This window comes from Myotis yumanensis, unplaced genomic scaffold, assembly GCF_028538775.1.
Source record: "Myotis yumanensis isolate MYYU_CA2020_CCGP unplaced genomic scaffold, mMyoYum1.0.hap1 SCAF_9, whole genome shotgun sequence".
Classification (NCBI taxonomy): Eukaryota; Metazoa; Chordata; class Mammalia; order Chiroptera; family Vespertilionidae; genus Myotis; species Myotis yumanensis.
Window position 1 is genome coordinate 63,484,014 of NW_027223760.1, and position 23,390 is coordinate 63,507,403.

General features: G+C 41.1%; 1 protein-coding gene across 1 annotated transcript in view; it reads right to left on the bottom strand.

Annotated features, from left to right (window-relative positions):
• The window catches only part of SKAP2 (src kinase associated phosphoprotein 2), a 150,000-nt gene that overhangs the window by 18,838 nt on the left and 107,772 nt on the right, over positions 1-23,390 (bottom strand). Inside the window, exon 10 of the mRNA XM_070424470.1 lies at positions 2,283-2,360. Within this exon, the coding sequence (XP_070280571.1) occupies positions 2,283-2,360 (78 nt within the window). The remainder of the gene's footprint in view (positions 1-2,282; positions 2,361-23,390) is intronic.

Genomic DNA, 23,390 nt, shown 5'->3' on the forward strand with positions numbered 1-23,390 from the left:
CCTGAGAGGCATGAATGGTTAAAAAAGAAAGAAAAAAAAATCTAAATTAGCCAGCCTGTGACAGATTTAAACAATATACTTGCTCCTGCTTTTTCAAAAATACAAAAACAGGTCATTGGGTATTAAGAGCAAAATTATTATGAAACTTATAAACTAAACGTTGGAGATACTTTTGCGAAAAATGAAAAGGTTTTAAACGTGATGACAATGGATGAAATATACAATAATAAAATAATGTAGAATCTCTCCTTTAGTGGTATAAGTTAAAAAACAACTTTAGAAAGGTAAGCGTATTGTTCAAAAAATGGAATCTTTAGGATATGTATAATAACATAAGCAAGATACAGAAGCATGAACATGAAAGAACTCGTAAGGAATCCGTGATTAATTTTGTTTTCACTTATGTATTTTACATTAGTCTGATTTTTTTTTTTTTTAGTAAAATCAGTCAATGTGAGAAATATATAACATTCTTGAGCAAGGTTAGAAGTTCACATCATGCGGTGTGCAACAAGATAGTAATACCCTTGTCAGCTCGCTGCCCTGCACGGCAAACAAACTTCTAGGGTTACCTCCTAGACAGCCTCGGAGAGCAAAGGTCGCCGCAACGCGAAAGCATGGAAACTGTTGCTTGAAAAGAATTTCATGTCACCAGAGATAAGAATTATTGCAGTGCTAATTTATGGCTATTGCACGAGGAACTGGACCTACTGAACGCATTCCTCGGAGGAAAGCCTGATTTTTTCCCCTTCCCTCAGAGGCAAACGTTTGGGAGATAGTTAACTACCAAAGGCTTTTGAAAAATACAAGTGCTTTAAGCCAAAATACATATCTTTGTGGAAAGAATAGCTGTATGTGTCTTCATTCTACACCTGCATTGAAATCTTTAAAAAGGAAGCGACATGCTTTCGGCGGAGGCCTTGTGACACATAATAAAACATATCTCCTTAAATGACTATTGAGCGTGGTCCTCAAGACTTCACCCCGCCTGTGTTTTATGGCTGCGCTTCACGGGGCCTGAGTGCTAACAGCTCCTGACTCCGGCCTCACTTCCTTTCTGACAAAAGCAAACCCCAACCTTCCGCAGCAACCTGCTCCTGCCTTCCTGCCGGGGCTGGAAACCAGGCCGCGTTTCCTTTCCACATGTCGCCGTCGGAAGGACTCTGGAGAGCGACTTCCTGAACACACACTCCTTGTCCACCCTGCCTGTGACAGCTTGAAAGAGTGATGTATGGACGGATCAGAGAGGGGAAGGTGACCCCAACTACAGCTCTCACCGGACATGGGACGATAGGGCAGGCCTTGCCCTGCTGACATGTGGCTATGAAGAGGCTGAAGTCCTGATAAGACGCTGTCCTTCTCTTCTGTCGTGTAAAATAATTGCTGGCTTATCAAAACTCACCTCGTGCTTGCGCCACAGACAGGGTTTATCTCCCGCTGTTTGGAAATAACAAACAGCAAGAGCAGCTGCCCGTATCATGTGGTTCTCTGCACAGCACGTGTGGTTATTTTTCCAAGCCTCGGTCATAATTAGTGCTCAGGGCGGCGTGGCAAGTGGACATGGATAAGGGGACCCTCCTTCCCAGACCTGTCGGCCACCAGTGTCCTTTTGCGGTTTTTAAGCTGCTGTCAGTGGACCCTGGCATTTCTTACCCAGTTCGTTCGCTTTCCGTGTTAATCATATGCAATGAAGATATGCATGGCCAACATTTAAACAGGCTGCAGATCAATTAGCGGTCTTAAGTTTATCTGATTTTTATCAAAGAAGACAGAGCTGCGGGTCGATTGTCAGAGCCTGTGTCAAGTTGACCTTTTCAGAGATGTCTACATTGCCAGTCCCCTGGGCAACTTGTTGTCCCCTGTTAGTCTCTGAATGGCAGAAGTCTGTTCTGCTCAGGCACAAAGTATACACAGATGTCTATATTACATTCTTATAGGTTTGACAGCAACTGCATGTTGTATCTATAAGCTGTCCTTTAGCAGTGACACTTCCTCAATGATGATAAGCTAATTTATGCAACTAAATCTCCTTTGTGCAGAAATGAAAGCTAATTGAGTCATTACAAAGTAATTCAGGAAGGAATACCTTGTATAAATTGGTTTACTTTATAAATCCTTCTCAAGTGGTTTTCACGCATCCTAAATGGGGCTAAGCAGCTTCTCAGCCATAAGATATCCAGACCGAAGGAGCTCAGCTTGGGGAGCTGTGTGAACGCCTTCGGAGCGGCGAGAAAGTGAACACAACCAAGACAAGCATCCTCGGGAGGCTCTGCGGCCAGTACCTGTGCTGTGATGACCGCTGTCCTGACTCATCTTCCTCTGCTCCTCCACTTTCCCGGGCGCAGCGTCCTCTTCCTCATCTGTAAATAAACAACATAAACAGCTTACTGAAGGGTTTTCTCGGGATAACAGTACAGGACTCACCTCATCTGAAGAGCAAAATTCAAAGTTTATAACACAAAGATTCCTTTTCAAAGAAGGAAATCATTCCATATTCACATTCCTTTTTCAGTAATCTAAAGCTGAACCAATAAACCTCCAAATAGCAACCTTACTGGTTGGCTTAATAGAATATGAGATCTGTACCAGTGCTTCACTGTTTTAAATACTTATAGAAACTCATCTGGGATGAGCTCAGATCCAGTAAAGCCCTGACATCCAGTAAAATGATACCCAGTACTACACAGACCACATTAAACTGGGGCAGGAGAACCACAGATAAAACCATGGTCCCTAAAACATCATCATAGCAGAGAGAAATGTGTGATGTAAAAATCATTTATTGAGTATCACAGACTTCATAGGTCTTCTCACTGGATCTCAGAGAACAACACTAGAAGGATCCTTACCCTTCAAGGCACCCATTATACCGGGAACCTGCTATGTGTCATACACCACAGCACAGGAAAGATTTCATAGATAAATACTTCTTCAATCCTCATTTTTCAGGTGACTAAACTGAGACTGGAAAAGGTAAAGCAATTTCTAATTTTTGTTATTCAAACTTAGGATTGTGATCATAAAGTCCATGTTCCTTATCATGCACATATCAAGCGCCTTACCTATTCCCACACCCTCCCACCACATGTTCTCCAGCTACAGGAAGGATTATGGTAAGATGAAACGAGAAGAGTTTTTAACAGAGTCAACAGACTATTTAATGCTTTTACATCAAAGAAGCATTTATTACATTACCACTTTCCTCACCTAAGGATTTATATACAACTTAGAAATATTTAAGGCAGGGCATATGAATGAAATGGCATGCAAAAGAAAAAGTGGGTTCAAAAAGAATCATAACTTCACAGAAAAAAAATCAAAAACTTTAAAGAAAAATATGCAAAATATAGAGAAATAACTACTATGACTATTAAATAATTCAACCAATAACTCTTCCTTGAGTATTAACCACATGCAAGAGACAGATTCTGCCAGGGAGGCAAGGACGTAGGGAGCATCTGCCTTGAGGAAGCTGACAACCTAGAGCAGTGGTTCTCAACCTTCTGGCCCTTTAAATACAGTTCCTCATGTTGTGACCCAACCATAAAATTATTTTCGCTGCTACTTCATAACTGTAATGTTGCTACTGTTATGAATCGTAATGTAAATATCTGATATGCAGGATGGTCTTAGGCGACCCCTGTGAAAGGGTCATTCGACCGCCAAAGGGGTCGCGACCCACAGGTTGAGAACCGCTGGCCTAGAGGGTCAGAAGACAGAATCTAAAGGGAAATGGGATGGGGAATACAACCTGACATGTGAGGCCCAGGCATGAAGGAGGGCAGAGAAGAAAGCGCCCCACGGGGGAATACCATGAAGGCTCTGAGCCAGGGGTCCTCAAACTTTTTAAACAGGGGGCCAGTTCACTGTCCCTCAGACCGTTGGAGGGCCGGACTATAGTTTAAAAAAAAAACTATGAACAAACTCCTATGCACACTGCACATATCTTATTTTGAAGTAAAAAAACAAAACGGTAACAAATACAATATTTGTATTTGCATGTGGCCCTCGGGTCATAGTTTGAGGACCCCTGAGTGAAGGAGAGAATCTGAATGAGAGGCGGGAAGGAGAAAATTTCCAGACAGAAAGGCATAAACAAAAGAACAAGACACCATCATATTCATTTTAGCCAAAGAACATGGCACTCAGAGGGAGAGGGTCGGATGGGAGACAACGCGGGGAGTTTGGGCCAATGGTTGAAGGGCCGTGAACATTCTGCTGTGGACTCAGACTTGTAGTTGGTGGGCGATATGAGCCCCAGAAGATTTTTGAGCAAAGGAAGGACAGGACTGAAGTTATGCTTCAGGAATGGTCATCTGATCCCACTGTGTTAGATTCTGGAGGAGGGGGGTGGGGGAGAGACGCTGTAAGTCTGGCTGAGGGGAAGGAAGTGCTGAACTGAAGGGGCAGAGGAAATGGAGAGGAGATGGTCGTGAGGGGTAAAGGAACTGGGATTGATAAACTTTGAGCCTGACTGGAGGTGGAGGGCTAAAGGGGAAAAGAGAGCAACCGAGGATGGCTGAGGTTTTGAGCTGAGTGAACTGAGAAATGGAACATCATTACTAAAAGGAGAATAGCTGAGCTAAGCTATTTTGCTGAGGAAACACAAGGAGTTGTGTTTCTGACATGAGAGATTGAATATGCTGGTGGGGTGACCCGGAGGAAATGGCCAGGGGCAACTGGAGAGGTGGGTAGAAGGGTCAGGATGGCACATGCAAATGTAGAAGATGCATGCAAATTTTAAAGTGGTGATTAATAAAAATCAACATTTAAATCAAGGTTGGGAACTGCTGTGCTTATAAGACAACTACAACTGTTTTGAATTTTTGTAACTCAGTTCAAACAAAATAATAAAAGCTCCAACATAAGGAACAGCTGGAAATATTTGGTACCTTATACATAGTAAGTTGAACTTAACATTGGCAATTTAATATTGTTCAGTCAAGTAATAATCTATACTAATAAAAGGGTAATATGCAAATTGGTCACGAAGCCCTCACGGTCACGATCAGATATGCTAATTAGTCATGACCAGTATGCAAATTGACTATCACTCCAACACACAAGATGGCCGCCCCCATGTGGCCATAAGATGAACTACAGGGGAGGGCAGTTGTGGGCGATCAGGCCAGCAGGGGAGGGCAGTTAGGGGTGACCAGGCCTGCAGGGGAGGGCAGTTGGGGGCAACCAGGCCTGCAGAGGAGGGCAGTTAGGGGTGACCGGGCCATCAGGGGAGGGCAGTTGGGGGCAAGTGGGCCGGCAGGGAGGGCAGTTGGGGGAGATCAGGCTGGTAGGGGAACAGTTAGGCATCGATCAGGCTGGCAGGGGAGTGGTTAGGGGGTGATCAGGCTGGCAGGCAGAAGTGGTTAGGGGCATTCAGGCAGGCAGGCAGGCAGGTGAGCAGCTGGGAGCCAGCAGTCCCAGATTGGAGAGGGTGCAGGCTGGGCTGAGGGACAACTCCCCCAGTGCATGAATTTCGTGCACTGAGCCTCTAGTTAATACATAAAAGACCTAATAAAATGTTTCTCCAACAACAATTCTCACTTTTGCCAAACCTCAAGGCCTAGTTACCACACTGGCCCTTAGGGTGTTAGGAATGTTTTCATCAAATTTTAAGGATATTAGGGACAGTTAGAGGCATTTAGCCTAACCTACTCATTTTACAGGTAGTGAATATTTTTGAAGGTGAAAGAAAACTTTCCTTACTTTTCACACTTGCTCTTCCCCCAGCACTCCCTTTCTTCCAATTTGGTCACAAATGCAATAAGTAAGAAGTAAATTCAAAAATAGTTAAGGGCACTTGTCTTCAATCAAAAGCCATAACCCCCTCAAAATTGGAAGCAGCATTCTTGGCTCTTAAGGAGAGACTATGGGATTTAGACTCACCACCCAAAGTCAGTGTTGAGAGATCACAGAAAGTATTTATAATAATTAAATGAAAACCTGGCTCTTAGCAAAGTTAACAAGTTGGAATTTATTACTATGAATGTATTATTATTTTAGTAAAATTTAAGTGCCTATCATATGCACAGTGTATTTTTAAATTACCAGAATGATATTAAAAATATTTACTTAAATATCAATATTTACTATAAGTATGTAAATTGAAATCAATGTGAGATGCTTAGTAAGCAGTATTTTAGAGGATCAGATGCTCATTAAAAACACTTCATTTTGAACCTAGGACTGATATTTTTAGGTCAAAGCCTTCTGTGTTTCATACAGTAATTTTTTTCTTCACAATGTTTAAACAACTCATTTCATCTTGATCTAACAATAAAACAGCTTCCATGTAAACGACAACAAAATCAAATCTGTTGTGTGTGTGTGTGTGTGTGTGTGTGTGTGTGTTTTAATCTTAGGGATAAAAAAACTCAGATTGAATCTTGAATAGTATATGATACAAGGAAGATGTCCAATAAATACTGAGTGAACAGATGGATTCAAAAATCATGAAAATAAATTCTACTATATGCATTTATTAACAGAACACCACTCAAAAATATATATAAGGACAAGTGACTAAAATTCTAGATAACAATCACCTTCACAACATATTAGAAATAGAAACACATGTTTTATTTAGGTTTATTATTCAACATATTTTGTTTTGGTGTTGAGGCATGATGTCATTATACAATACTAATTAATACCTCAAATAGTCAACATTTGTGGGTTAATATATTCCATTCAACACTTTAATAACAGTAAACAAAAACAGCTCAGCTATGCAGTAAAATCCATCAAACCACACAGATGGTTATAAGGTTTTCATTATGTGGTTTCCATAGCAATCATATTGCAAATCTGGAAGCTTCTTGCAAATAAGCAGCTTGTATTTACATGCCTCTCAGCTGCAGCACAAACTCTTCAACATGTGAAGTTATTATTCCAATCACACATTGTTAAAGGGATCAGCAGGAGATTTTATCAGAGAAGATGAAAATAATAAAGTGAAATTGCAGAATATAATTCAAATATAGTTCTGCGTTTACTAAACTAATCAATGAGGATCAGAAATGTTCTGTTGTCACCGAAAGGTTTTAACATTAAATCCTGTCAAAAATATGGAACCTCCAGGAGCAAGCAGACCCTACAGCATCCAAAGCTTGAACTCCACTCTCACTCGTCTTTTTAACACACACTGAGCCTTCTTTCTGAGTGGAGTGAAGAGAGGAAGAATAGCAGAGAAATGAGTTTTCCCAAATCTTTTTAGGATGATGACCATTTGAGGAAATGCTTACTATGGGAAAAGTCAAAACCTTTTTTTTTCTCCTGCTAGATTAATCAATTGAATTTACAAATTGACCCAGTTCCATAACGGATGGATTATTACCCTAATAAGGATCACAAATCTGTCTAGCTATGCAGGTTTTACAAAATGGCTATTTCTAGTTTACTAATATTCTTTTTGTAAGGATAAACAACAACAACACGAAGCGAATGACCCATGTAGCTGATATAAAAAGGCAAAAGACAATTTGTTAGGGAAAGCTAGGGTGTGTGATGTTCACATCAGGGCTGGGGACTGATTTAAAAAAAAACACTTTTATTGAATTTATCGGGCTGACATTGGCAGGTGTACACGTCTATAACACATCACCTGTATATTGTATTGTATGTTCACCACCCCAAGTCAAGTCTCCTTCCATCACCACTTATCCCCCCTTTACCCTCGCGTCCCTCCCCTAACCCCCTTTCCCTCCGGAAATCACCATACTGTAGTCTGTGTCTATGATGTGTTTTGTTGTTGTTTTGTTTTTATTAATCCCTTTACCTTTTTCACCCAGTCTCCCAACTCCCCTCCCCTCTGACAGCTGTCAGTCTGTTCTCTGTATCTATGAGTCTGTCTCTATTTCATCATGTCTTCCAGGGAGAAGAGGACGGCAACATAAAAAAAAAATTTGACTCACACAATGATCACCTTTCACACTAAATACCTTTAGAAAAAAGCTCTACAGAATTACAATGTATTTTAAAAGACATAAAACACAGAATCAAAAGTTATGCTCTGAAATAAAGTTTGGGTTTAGATCTCAACCTGTCCAGCTTCATTTGATTATGTGACCATATATTTGTCTCAAGAAATTAATATTTATGACTTACATGTTCATACATTTAGATGCACTTGTATCCATTATATAACCAAATTCTCCTAACAATTCTATAGGGTAATAACAGGTGCCTTTACCATCATTTTATGGATGCAAAAATGAAATTTACGGAGCTTGTCTAACTTGTCCAGGTCCCCATGTCTAGTTAGAACAACAGCTGGGACTTGAACTGGGTTCCGTGCCTCGAAAGCCCCAGCTTTTATAGTCATAGTGCCACTTCCTTGATTTCCATTAAAATCTTCAGTTTATAGATGGATCGGTTTCTAAAGTTTCATTCAAATACTGGCTGTCTACGAACTTGGAAAACATTTTCACGTAAGCCCTGCACCTGAAGTATATCTTGGGTTAAGTGATCCTTTTAGAGATCACTTAATTTCAACTTGGGATGCCCGAACCTGTACCTTCTCCTTTCTATTCTCCTGGCTCTCCCTCCGCACCTTTCACGCTCCACAGGCTCCAACACCCCTGAAGCCAGCACACAGTGTTTGATGTTTTGGAAAAGTCTCTAATGTAAACTTGTAATTGAAAACGGATTTACTTCTAGGCCAGACAGCTTTTCTTTCTCACTTAATTTCAAGAAGGAAATCGTGGTTAAATGTAGACGGTGAAGTTGAGGCTTTCTACAAGCAAAGATCTGAAAGAAGTTCACCAACGTTGCAGAGCAACAGGCTACTCTGCACATTTCATCGAGGGCTCGGGTACGGGGCCTTGCAAGCAAGATGTCCCTGAGCCGGAGAAGATGGAACGGACGGATGGGGAACCAAAGACACCTCTGGCTAGTCCTAGCAGCACCATGTGAAAGAGGGAGCAATGCAGGAAAGATTTACACAAATGGTTTCGCCCCCTCTTCTCTCTCCAGACTGGGCATGCTGTGAAGCTGCTGGAAGGGTTGGCAAAGTGGAAGAGTGGAGGTCAGGGGGTATGGACAAGGGAATTCAAATTATGACAATGAGGAAAAGTGATTTCCTTAAGGGCCTGGTAATTTCAAATCTGACATTTCTAAAGAGTTTTCATCTATCTAATAGATTGACATAATTTACAGCAATAATAAATATACTTTTATAAAGACAAAAACATGTGCCTCTTAGTATTATTAAAACTTCATGTTTACGTTTCTAGAAACTAGGCAAACAGGCCTGTTGTTCAAGTTCTAGTTACTCATGTGACCTTGACACTGTCTCTAATGCTCAGTGTCATCTTTGTAAAGTAGAGAGAATGTCTATCCCCTGGCACTTTGCAAAAGGATTTGGGGAGGACAATGAGATAATCAGATTTCTCAGGAGAAAAAAAGTGCACAATTAGCATGCAATATCAAGTTAATAATCTTAGGAGCGAGGTGTTTTGCAACCATGTATTAATTTAGCAACCAAGAAAGTGAATATGATATAAAAGGCAGCAAAATAAGCAATAGTTGTGCAATCATACAGTCTAATTTTCAACTTTGACATTTATTCTTGTAGGGTTTAACACTGCATTTCAAAAGCAAGAAAGAATGCCATTAGGTTATAGTAAATTTCTGTCCTATATTAAAATTAATACTTTGTACATGACTCAAAGTACAAAAATAATTATTTTTTACAGATATTAAACTTATTAACATCAGGCAAAACCTCAAATTCAAGCAAGGACCTCATTTGACAGGCTCAGGGGAAGCACTTGGGAAAAACCTTAAATGTAATACGCCTTCCTCCCTCCCTCCCTCCCTCCCTCCCTCCCTCCCTCCCTCCCTCCCTTCCTTCCTTCCTTCCTTCCAGGGGAAACGGACTGGGGGAGTTGGGTGACTGGACCAAGGCCGTGCAACCTGCACCGGGCTCTCCTCTCCCTGCACTGCCTTCCATGCCACGCCCACGGCACACATTTCTGAGCAAGCCCGCGGCTGCTCCGGAAAGACCTGCCTATTCAGGAGCTGTCTTATGTGGACTTGATCACCTACAGGCAACTACGACAGGCAAAGAAAGCACACGGGTTAAAGGTAAGATTTTAATAGGCCAGACTCTGTCAGAGCAACTGTGAGTCAGACCATGAGCCTCCTCCTAAAGAGTCTGGACCAGGGGCAGTTACGGCACGTGGCGCCTTCCTGCCCCAGGGTATGGAACCCACTATCCTCGACAGCATAAAACACCTCCAGCTATATTTTAAAGCTCAAATTCGTAGGTTTTTAATTAAATTCTGCAACATTAAAATTCTTTTAACCCAAGAAAGTTCAAATAAAATTACTCCTCAGAGTAACTGCTACCTGGCTCAGGGTTTCTGGCATGATTATAGTTTGCTACAGGTAAGTTCTTTTTTTTTAAAAAAACTTAACCTTTTTATACTGTTCTTGTTATGAAGAATCGTATCTGTTCATTGCCGAAGGTCAGAAAATAGAGACGAGCAAAAATAAAAATGTTTAAAAATCATCCAGATCTATCTATCCATGACCATGATGAACATCTTTCCAGAACCTTCATTCAGTTTCTGGATTTTCTTTATTCTCAATTTAAATAAGAATATCCCAAATGTATATGTGTTCCATTATAAACTGTTTTGAATCCCTTTTCAGAAAGTAAAATATTTAATCTCAACTTAGAGTTTGGTTTGTTTTAAAATTTAATCTGTAAAAAAAAAATACCATCTAATGATGGATAGGTTGGTATTAAGGCCATTTCATTGTAACGTGGCTGTTGTATAAGGACCTACAACTGTCTACTCCAACCTTAGGGGGAAAAGCAGAGCTATCGATACAGAGCTCCGTGTCTCAGGCCATGGCTCTGGCCTCCTCCATTGGCTTATGCAGACACACTCGTCCCCTCACAGGCAGTGCGCCCTAACCTTTCAGGAACCCAAGAAAGCAAAAGCACAGACAGACCCACAAGAGGAACCATCACCCGTTAATGACTCCACATCCCTGCCACCAGCACTGGTTACTTTTTGGGGGGCTGGAGGTTCTAGGAGGTCAAAACTATTTCCATAATAAAATGAAGATATCTGCCTTTTTCACTGTGTTAACATTTGCACTGATGCTGCAATGCAATGATGGGTAAACTGCTGACACCCAGCATAAATCAGCGCAATGGCACCAAACTGTCACTGTGCTCTTCACCGCCTGGCACTAGCACCGAAAAGAAACAAACAAGCCAGGTTCACCTAAGAGTGTCCTTGATAAAGTAGCAAATCTTATTCTTTTCATTTAATAGCCACTTTGAGTCCATGTCTTTTTAATGCTCCGTGTGATAAGCAGGAAGAACGGAGTGTTTCGGCTGCATCTCCAGATGTGCAAGAGGAGTGGCGAGCTGAAGCCGCGCCTTTTCCCACGGAACACGGTTCTCACTCAAAGAACCACTGACAAACGGTGCTCTCTCAGATTTGGGAATTTGGCAGATATTTCTCAAAAGTGAACTAAGCCAGCTTCTTTTTTAAAAATATATTTTATTGATTTTTTTTACAGAGAGGAAGGGAGAGGGATAGAGAGTCAGAAACATTGATGAGAGAGAAACATTGATCAGCTGCCTCCTGCACACTCCCCACTGGGGATGTGCCCTCAACCAAGGCACACGCCCTTGACCGGAATCGAACCTGGGACCCCTGAGTACGCAGGCTGACGCTCTATCCAATGAGCCAAACCGGCCAGGGCTAAGCCAGCTTCTTATTTCAAAGAAAACAACGGACAGTTGTTTAGTGCCAATGATCAAATTTGAGCTTTCAAGTAAAAATTGGAATTTTAGAAACTTACATCTGCCACTGGGAACTTGACAGCTCCCAGTATTTGAAGACTTTTCTGATGAGTTAGTGAATGTGTTTTTTTAATTGTATCACAATTTTGTCAATATTTGGGAGTTATGCCCAATGTAGTGAACCGGTATTTCCAACTGACCAATGATGTTTTAAAAACACACATGGTTACTCAAGTACAAGACAGGCCCAGGAATGTCAATGTAACCGAGTATGAAAAGTTCACTGATATGGTTTTGGATTCTACATGGCAACTAACCTTTACCCCTTGTCAAGTTTGAGTACAGTATCAATGAAGAATATGCACAATTACCTGCAAAAGCTATTAAAATTCTTCCCTTTTCCTACTACATATCTGTGAGGCTAGATTTTCTTCATATGCTGACTGTACTTATACTAAAACAGCATCACAACAGAGTGAGTGCAGAAGCAAATATGAGATTCTCATTGTCTTCTATTAAGATAGACATTCAAGAGATCTGAAAAAATAGAAACCATGCTACTCTTCTTACTGTTATTTTGGGGAAATATAGCTATTTTTCATAAAGATACATTATTTATGTTCACATGTAATGTGCTTATCATTGTAATTTTAATTCATTAATAAGCATTAAAATATTTCTGTTTTAGTTTCTAATACAGTAAATACATAAACATAAACAAGAGCTTTATGGGGTTCTTGGTAATTTTTAAGATTGTAAAGGGCTCCTGAAAACAAAAAATGTGAGAATCATGACCCTGTACATCTTAGGGTACAGTAGTTAAATATCTAAACATTGTTGATCCACAACATTGAAGAACTGATATTCTGCTAACCCATAACACTGATAATTATTTTATATTCCCAAAGCACACAATCTCAGGAATGAATTACATTACATTGTTGACTCATATTGAGCTGTTGACCAAAATCCTATGTGTTTTTCCCATTTGCCGAGCCAAGTCTTTCCTTTCTCATTCTTGTGCAACCAGATTTTTGGAGCAAGTATGATATCCTATCATATTTCACCTTGTTAGCTTTGACCCATGATTTAGTCTATTGAGAGCATTTGCCTGTGTATCTTCATCCAAGGCATTGATTAATATGATAAGACAATATTGAGAATTAAGCCCTAAGGCATTCATAAAATCAATTAATCAATACCTTTAGGGCATAGTTGTATGATCAGTTATCCAATGGTCTTTATATCTATAAAGCTTTTGGGAGAATCTCGGCCAAATGATTTACTGAAGTCCAGTTACATGTCTGTTATTTCTCTGGACCCATGTTGGTTTCTAGCAATCACTATTTCTAGATATGATAAAGGACTCTTCGCTGCCTTATTTAGTGGCTTCTCTGCAGTTCACTCCAAAGTCCCCAAATTCTGTCTAGAAAGTGTCTGCAATTCTGTCTAGAAATTGCAGAATACACCTGTGGGGATAATGCGGTGCTCCTCCCACATCCCCTCTTCAGGGCCCACACAGCCATCCTGCAACTGGGGACTCAGATTGCTGCTGGCTCACACTGCTGCTAGAAATTGCCCTTGGCAGCAGGACATTGCCTCACTCAAGGTCACACCCCTCCCAGAGGACAGCCCGCAGCCAATGATTAGCTGGTGTGGGGATATGAAGACAGGCCCCTTTGCCTCAATTTGGCACAACCCTGAAAAGTCATCCCAGTCCTGTGGTCCCTGAAAGCAAGTTCAGCTGAGGCCTCCGCCCCGGCTGCATTGTGGGTCAGCTCCTCCGGTTCAGTGCCTTCCTCACTTTTATACAAGGGTGTCTCCCAAGGTGACTCACCCAGGAATCTTCTACCTACAACTGTCTCAGAGTCTGCTTCAGGGAACCCAACTTCAGATACTACAATTTTTTACTGTTTTTGAAAAGTTCACAATTCAATTGCTAGACTCCATACGTCTAACATCCCTTTCATCCTCCAGGTTCCCCTCACAATCAGTGACAGCAGGCCAATGGCTTCATTCACAAGCTGTCTTGTGATGTAGGCTCACCTGGGCCAGACGACTAACTTAATTCCCACTCATCTTTAAGGCATGGCTCAAATGTCCGCCAACGTAGGATGCTTTTCCCACACCCCTCCAGACAGCTGGCCACGCTTGCCCTCGTGCTCTGCAGCCACAGCACCGGCCTCATTCGCATTCCTCGCTGAGGACTCCGACCCTGTCTATTCGTCAGTCACCCCCTCCTCCCAGCGTGAGCTCCCCAGGGGGACACTTGCATTACACAGCCTAACACACACGGAACAAGTGTGTGTTTCTCATGAGTGAAAACCAAATGGATTTTGGCTAGCCAGGTATTCTATTAGAATCTCTATGCCCATCCTGGGCTTCTATTACCTCTTAACAATCTTATTAGTTGGAAGATAATTCTTGACAGAAAAGGAGCAAAAAAGAAAAGAAAAAGAAAGAAAAAGGAAGAAACTGAATTGTTTTATTTAAATTATTGCCCCTAGCGAATTTCAAAAAACAAATAAAACCACATAGCAATCATACTATGTTGTACTTAGCATATTTTACAAATTTCAGCTATTTTCATGTTCTTTGGTTATCTGGCCATTGCAATGGTTAATACAGGTAACTTTAAAGCTACATTCATTGGACAGATTCTAGCACAAGGACATTGCTATCTTTTCATTTATCTTCCTTTTTTCCTCATTGGGACCATTTGAGATTAACTGGCATTTTTAAATACTTGTTTGTCTTTAACACCATACATTTGTGCCTATTCTTTCTCTGAATTTGCTGAAATGTGCCTTCCTACAGACTAGGCAAATATGTCTGGTTGATGGCCAGTTTTTCCTCACTGGCTATGATGGATTCTAAGATGACAACTGCTTTTGTCTAATTTTTTTTTCTACAATCAAATCTGGATATAGCAGCAGTTTCCCTATTTACTTCCTAGATCCTCCGGCCTCACTCGCTTTTCAATATGCTACTTCCACGCTTACACTGTATCTGAAGAGAAAAAAAGATGCAGTAGTAATGACTGTTTATTGCTTTTCTTTCTCTCCATATTCTTAGTATCAGTTCCCCTTAGTTGAAGATTCTTCGTTGCTAAATCAGTTCCTCTTAGTTGAAGATTCTTAGTTGCTAGAAAAACTAACCATCCCAATCCGTGGCTGTGTGTGTCCCAGCCGTAGGAAGCTGAGGGTCAGGAGTGCTTCTTGGTGACTCACTCGGCTGGACTCACTCGGCTGTGCCTAAAGCAATACTCTACCACCTGCTTAGAAGCCCTAACTCTAAGGAATGGAAGGGATCGAGCACACAGTATTGAATACTTATAGGACAATTATCAAGTAACGGCCCCACCTGTATTTTTCTATTACCACCACATGCTCCCTCTGCCATATACAACTTCCAGTTTGGGAAGAGCTATCATAAGCTACATCTGTATCCCTGTATCCCTGGCATAACCCCATCTCGTGCTGTTTACCTAAAGTAGTGGTGTTCAAACTTCAGCAGGCCTCAGAATCACCGGGAGGGCTGGTTCAAACCCAGATGCTGGGCCCCGCCCACAGAGTTTCTGACTCAGTGGCTTTGGGGTGGGCACAAGAATGTGCATTTCTGACAAGTTCCCACCCATGCTGCTGGCCCTGGGACAACACTCCAGGAAGACTGACCTAAAGCAGCGGATTTCTTTCACATCGGTGTCGAATGGCTGTGTTCTATCGTTATTAGAATGTAAATTAATTAGAACACTGTATCTTCAAATGTCACTTGCCTTTAAGTGTCAAAACATAGGTGCACCTCCCTAGATAATACTAACGTAAAATTAATTATAATGAAATTAGTAAAGCAGAAATTAATCTCCTATTAACACCAAAAGATTCAATGGAGCTATAGAAGTGCAAATAAAACCCGTGCTCCAGAGGTTCAGAGCCCTCCTTTACTACCTGTACAAACAAACACAGACAAGATGATTAAACTCTCCGAACCTCAATTTCCAATCTGGAAATCAGAAATACAAAACCTGTGTTAGAGAGTTATTGTGAGGATAAAATGAGGTGAAGAAGCCCATACAATGCCCTGTGCATTGAAGATGTATAATACTAGGGATTATAATAACAATCTGAAGATTTACTCTGTACCAAGCACCAGGCTTGCCGCTATGCACACAAATCTCATTCAATCCTCAAAACCCTATGAGGAAGGTATTCCTGTTATTCCCATTTTACAGATTAAGAAATGGAGGCACAGAAATACTTGAGTAACTTGCTCAGCATTACACAGCTGTAAGTAGTAGTATCAGGACTTGAACCCAGGCAGTCTGCCTCCAGAGCCCAGGTCTGAAGCATGACACCTTTCCTCCGATGGAAGTCTTGCATCGATCACTTGTTCCTGTATTTGTTCATTAACTAAACAGCACTTTAACCTACTGCCATACACGCAACTAATGAGAAAGCTAATACTCGTAATGTCACACTGACATATATTCTTACTTTTAACAATCTTCAGTGACACAATAACTTGGCTAACTGTGACAGTCTTAAAAAAATAGCTCCTTGAAAAATAGTGTGCACCGCACAAACGCAGAAGAGTCGTGCTCGTAATGGCCATGGAAAGTGGAAAGCTTGCCATTTGCCCCCTCCATTTTTCTTTCAGTTGGAAGGCAGCTTGCAAATGGAAAAATCATCTCCCATCACCTCCCTCTCGGAGACGGAATACGAGGAGAAAACAGAGGAAGGCCAAGCCCTGAAGCCGGCAGAGCCGAACGTAGCTTCCGTCCCAGCCGGGAGCCCCCGAAGATGGATGAATCCTGAAGAAGACAGCCAGAGTCCCACACAGACCTGACTGCAGCAAGACATGAAAAATGCAGCAGATTAAAACACTTTATTCGCGACACGAGGATGGCACTCTCAAAATACAAACTTCCATGTACCTACGAGGGGCAGTGCTGAGACTTTCAGAATTATGATTTTAAGGCATTTTCAATTCTAAAGTAAGAGGCAGTTTTTTGACATGCAGACAAATGTCTGATAAAATATGTTATAGTTATAGAAAATGAGAGAGGAAAATATGGTATAGAAAATGAAAGATCTTCTAGAGCGAGGGTATTTCTGCAGAAAGGAGTTGCTGAAGAGAAGTAAGGTAGGATCTGAAGGGGGAAGAAAGGGAGGCTGGGCATCCATTGATGGAGGTCTTGGTGTTCATTCCTGCAAAATAGTATTTGATGTTCTTCAAAGTATGTAAGAAAAAAAATTTGAGCTTAAAAAGCAACACACTTGCTCAGTTTTGGCCCCCTAAAGGAATAGGCTGAACTCTCATTTGCAGTGTCTCTTACTTGGAATCTAGAAAGAAAGCCAACATAAACAACATGTCTGCTCTTGTGTTCAAGAGCCAGGGAATTTTCAGTGTATGTGGTGGGTAAGTCAGATCTTACTTCTTCAAGGTCTAACCCATAGTGTCCCAGGGTAGCAGATGGAGTCATCATATTTGAGCTGGAAAGACAAAACCCGGCCACCCCAGGGTCCGAGAGTCTAGGCAGAGTCAGGGCTCCAAGAATGACCCCTGGCCTACTTTCCAGTAGGACAAAGTGTCCTTGTCTTCTCATCCCCAAACCACAACTGTTCAGATGGTTTTAAGTTAAATATGGCATTTTATAAACTTTCCCTGGCATTTTTAGTTAACATAAATGTTATGCTATAATTGTAAATATTAAAATGCAATTTAGGGTTTATTTCTGTGTAATTAAATAATGCAATCACACACGTATATTTAATGGCACACCCAACTATAGCACTTAATTAAAGGGTCATTCAGTGTTTACTGACCCTCCTTAAAGTAAATCATTGCTTTAAAGAGAATACAAGAATGACAGAAGAACTTTCCTGAACAGTCTAATTAGGAGACCAATGTTAATTATCTGAATGTAGTTTAATTGCATGACTTATTTTCACCTACTCTAGCTAAATAAAAGTAATTCTCAACCCGCTATTACAGAATTCAGGTAGCTATAAACAATTTTATCATATGATCCTCACTTAGCTTTGGAAAATAATTTCTGGATTAAAATAACTCAAGAAGAAAAATCATCTCAATATAGTTCACGTTCGTGAGGAAATATGATACACTACTTGGCATGTGACCACAGGAAAAGTCTGGCTCCCAGATGCTTCTTGTCGGCCCACAGTGGGTTCAACAATGTTTAAACAACTGACAATATACACTCACAGCACTGACGACATAGTGACCAAAAATTCAGCAGGAGCCCGTCTCATGGGTATTTTCATATAATGAAAAGTCATATCAAAACAAAACAAATCATAGACATACTTCACAAACCCAAAGATTCAACACTATCCAGTTAGGCTTTTTAAAAATAGATGTCAACAAAATTACAACAAAAATTTACAAATAAGATGATATGCCACTGCAAGAAACACAAATAAAACAATGTTCTTGAACATGAGAAATATAAACTCTAATTTGGCTTCTACATTAAAAGTCCAACAATAATTCTTTTCAGCAATAGATTAACTATTTCCGTAGCTCATTCATGATAATCATGCAACTTATGTTAATATCCATGATTTCCGGAAAGCCATACTGTTGCTAACAACTGTTTCTATTACTTTGAAGCAAATAAAATTCCCAACATATTACCACGTTTGACCTCCAAAAACAGTAACTTTATAAGATTCAAGGGTAATGTGAAACCTCAACGTTTCGACACCAAGGTGGCAGTCTAATTTTTTTTAGATATAATGTCTATGCTCTTCATAACTAGCCCGCAAGTCTATCATTTAACCGGAATGCTACACTTTCTAACCAGGAAGGTTCTGGGTAAAATCTACGTCCTACTGTAGCACATCTGAGCATAAACAAAATACTGCTAATATTTAATATGAAATCAGCTGTCACAAATGTGGCCAACAGTGAAAAAGCCATGATACAAATCAAATTACTTGGTGAGATTTTTTTCTGTTTCCAGATGACAAGTTTCTTGGAGATGATATTCTCTCTTAATAACAAACACCTTCTGTCACATGCTGTTTATGTCATGTAAGTTTCACAAATGAACAGTGCAAACACTGGGGTTGACTTTCTGGGAGAGAAAATGACTGATTGGCATAGAAAATAAAATACATTATGTAAATTAGGTGGACTTCATTTGACTGGAATGTCAACCCTGTTTTTAAGATATATTCTCACGGAACCACATTAACCTCATCTGACATAACCTCAAATGCAAATATGTTTTATTCTTGGCTTATGAAGCCAAGATGCACATTTGGATCTGGATGGATCTCTACCTTGATATGACTTTTGAGTCATTCTTTGTATATACAAATGTCATTTCCCCCCTAGGTAGTAATAAGCAGCCATTTAGGACCATTTACTTAATAAATTCAGCATCCATTCAAGATCTCTTCCTTTATAAGTTCAACAAAAGTCTCTTCTTGTCAAGAAGTAATTAATATTAAGAGTAAAAGCCAATTAGTACTCCAGAGATGGGCGATATTAGACACCTAGCACAGAGCCTTGCCTGTAGTACATACGCAAATTTTTGTTTGACTTGAACGGAAGTTTATAAATCAAGCACTTACAATTATGCTAAGTATTGCAGTGTTTTTGCAATAATTGATTACTTATGATGAGAAATCCAACCTCCGGCAATATGGTCAACCAAGCTGAAACAGAATGTCTTCCCCCTTACTCAAAGGGGAATACTGACCATCTGCAGGGTGGGGTGGAGGCTGGAGTTTTAACCTCTTCATGGGTCCAGAAGATAAGGCCTCGACCAGTGAGAAGCAGAAAGCTGGAAGTAAGACCCCCACCAGCCTACGGAAGTCACAAGAAAGCTTTGTGTCTTTCTAGGGCTCTGTAACGTGGTGGTCAGAGGGGGAGGGAGAGGGTTTCCTGTGAGAAATCAAAACCCCAAGCCTGAACAATGTGAGATCCAAATTTATACTATCTTCAAGTGTGGTATTCCAAGCCCAGGAATTTAACATAAATACTGTGAAACTCCCGGGGCTCTGGCAGAAGCCAATGCAAAACCATTGTGCAGGAGCATTCCCAGAACCCGGGCACACAGCGCTCCCACAGGGGCCAGGGAAAAGCTGATAAGCCCGGTGCTTGGCGCTAGCAGAAGAGACGCCCAAGTAAACAGGCGATTCCTGTGTGGCCAGCTCAGTAGAAGTCAACATACTGGTAGAACGCTGTAAGAGCACAGCGGAGAGCTAGGAAATTCAGGAAAAGTCCAAGGAAACGCGCATCCTTATTTTTATAGCATTGCTAAGCTGGAGATTCAAAACACAAACTGCGCTAGTCTGGTCCCTTTGCTTTCACCCAGTGAAGGATGGATCCCCCTCGTGAAACTGTCTGGGGCTTTGGACCATCTGGTTTTTAATGTGTCAAGCAATGGGGTTTCTTCTGCCACTTCCTCTGGAAGGACTTTTTTGTTGTTGTTGTTGGCGGGGGTGGGGGGGGTGGGGGGGGAGGTTTAAATATTAAGGGAACTTGGCAATTATTTTTAAAAGTCTTCCCCTTTCTGGTTAACTCTGAAATCTTTTCATGAATATAAATTCCCCTCTTTCCCTATGACCTGAATATGCTATCATATAGCCTCTAGTTTGGTAGATATAAACACTTTTTTAAGGGGCTTCGCTTAATGAACTCCCCAATCTTAATCATTTTTACTTTCATCTTCAGAATGTACTTTAGGTGCTGTTCTGAGCCACATTTTGCTCATGGGATATGAGTAGCATTGAATGAATAGGTCTTTTCAGATATTTCATCAGCTGGCATAGACTCGGCTTTGATCTTTGTTTCTCATCAGTCTCTGTCAACTTTTTCAAAACTATTTCTTATTAAGTATTTATTATATTTTATACTTCCACTGAACAAACTCTGAGTTTTATTGGTCAACACTGGATTCCCCAGTGCCTAGCACAGTGCCTAACATGAGTAGTTGATAATAACTTGTATGAATAATGAAGCATTGAATTACTTATATCATGTGGGATTTTTCTTTTTTCCTTTTCTCATTTCCTTCAGTGCATTTATTAGAACATTAAATGATCTCTTCAGAATACCTCTCAACTAATGCTGGACTCTTAGAAAATATTAATAAGCAACCAGGCTCAAAACTCACATATTTTAAAGTGTCTACACATGTATATTTACATACTTTGAGATTACTGTCTCTTATAGTTATGTCTTAAGCAATATAGGGAGATATATTTTATTATGGGTGTAAATGACCTTTATCTTGACCCACATAATCAAGCGAAGTTTCCAGGAAGAACTGAGATGTAAGGTAATTTCTGAAAGGAAACATGGGCTGACCAGGGAAGTGAGATGAGGGATGTGAAATCAGGAGCAGGACATGTAAACAGAGTGCTGAGAAAAGGAGCCTGCCTCGTGAAGGAAAGGGTGTGGAGTGGAGAAGGGAAATAAAGGGCTTAATGTAAGCCACGACTGGCACTAGGAGTGAGCAAAATGAATACTGACCACAACCGTCCTGTTTTCTAGACCCTCCAGTGACTGCTCCATGCCCACTGAATCAAAGTAGTGGCTTGAAGGGTAATTTTTAACACCCCCCGCACCCCGTATCAATCTAATCATTGATTCTTAAACTTTGTTGTGCTACTCTTAAAGCTGCTTATGCAACCTTCCATATCTGAGTTTATTTTTAAACATAAAGCTCATTATTTTCTTACTAGAGGCCCGGTGCACGAAATTCATGCATGGGGAGGGGGCGTGTTCCTCAGCCCGGCATGCACCCTCTCCAATCGGGGACCCTTTGGACATCCCTCTCCCAATCTGGGACCACTGGCTCCTAACAGCTTGCTTGCCTGCCTGCCAGCCTGATCCCCCTAACTGCCCTCCCCTGCCGGCCTGATCGCCCTAACTGCTCTCCCCTGCCGGCCTGATCACCCCTAACTGCCTCTGCCTTGGCCCCGCCACCATGGCTTTGTCTGGAAGGACATCCGGTCTAATTAGCATATTACCCTTTTATTAGTATAGTTACACTAGAGGCCTGGTGCACAAGATTTGTGCACTCGGGGCTGGGGGGAGACTGCTTGCACCCTCTCGCAGTCCAGGAGCCTTCAGGAGATGTCCAACTGACTGCTTAGGCCCGCTCTAAGCTGGCAGTCCATCCTTAGCTCTGCCGCTGAGGTGGGAGAGGCTCCCACAACTGCCGCCTCGCTCACTACACTCACCAGCCGTAAGCCTGGCTCTGGCTGAGCACACTGACCACCAGGGGGCAGCTCCTGCATTGAGAGTCTGCCCCTTGGTGGTCAGTGCACGTCAAGCGACCGGTTTTCCGCTGTTCGGTCGATTTGCGTATTAGCTTTTTATTATATAGGATTAGGTGCTCTGATTTTTGTCCTTGCACATGTCAGCTTTTAAAAATCATAGTTATGATCCTGTGCTCTTTAGACCTACATTACCTGTATTCTTTTATAAATGAGTGGAAGTAAAGGAGAATGTCATTTCCTTCTCCACTTCCTGCTTGAGATGACTAACCTACCATAGGGAACTAGTACTCCAGTCAGCCTGCTGTTCACAGATGATCTACCCTTAATGGTACAAAAGATGGATGGTATTAGAGCTATTCATTACTCAATGTATTTCATTTCATATGTTTATTTATTTGAGACTATGCTGACTGGAATAGTAATGTTAGATTTTAACAAGGTTTTGGGAAACCAGCCATACTTCAATGTACCACTGATAGTATACTGTTTAGTACCTCATTCTTTTCTTTATTTACTTTTTAAAATATATTTTTATTGATTTCAGAGAGGAAGGGAGAAGGAGAGAGAGATAGAAACATCAATGATGAGAGAGAATCATTGATCAGCTGCCTCCTGCACACCCCAAACTGGGGATGGAGCCCACAACCTGGGCATGTGCCATGACTGGGAATCAAACTGTGACCCCCTGGTTCATAGGTCAATGCTCAACCACTGAGCCATGCTGGTGGGGCAGTATCCCATTCTTTTGGGATTCTGCAGGAATTGGTACTATTTAGGAAAGAATCATCATAAAGAATTTCTCCTAACTTAACTAACAGACCCCTCTAACTACAGACTACATAACTTAGGTATTACTTATTAACTTCTCATGAGGAAGGCACTCTTCTAAGTTCTCTAGGGGATGCCAAGACATACAAGCTTTGGTCCCTGTAAATAAGATAAGGATACGCTATAAAGACCCATCCATTTGCTTGTTTGCTGAATAATCACATGAAAAGCAAACTATTAATATAAGATTTACAGAACAGTAGATAACAACATAAAAATGTCCCATTGTTGTTGTGATATCTTTTCAAATTAATGGTGCTACAGAAGGTAGCATGGATGGTGCGTTAGAGGCAGAATCAGCAGCAGTAGGCAACTGACTGGACTAGGGGTGGGAATCAAGGACTGTTTTGAGGTTTTTTTTTACTTTTTTATTTTTATCTTTGAAAATCTTTATTACATAGGTCCTCCTTCCCCCCTACCCCTATTTACCTCTTCCAGCCCACACCCTTCCATTCCCCCCACCCAGGCCCTCACCACCCGTTGTTTCTGTCCACGGGTTATGCATATATGCATACAAGTTCATTGGTTGATCTCTT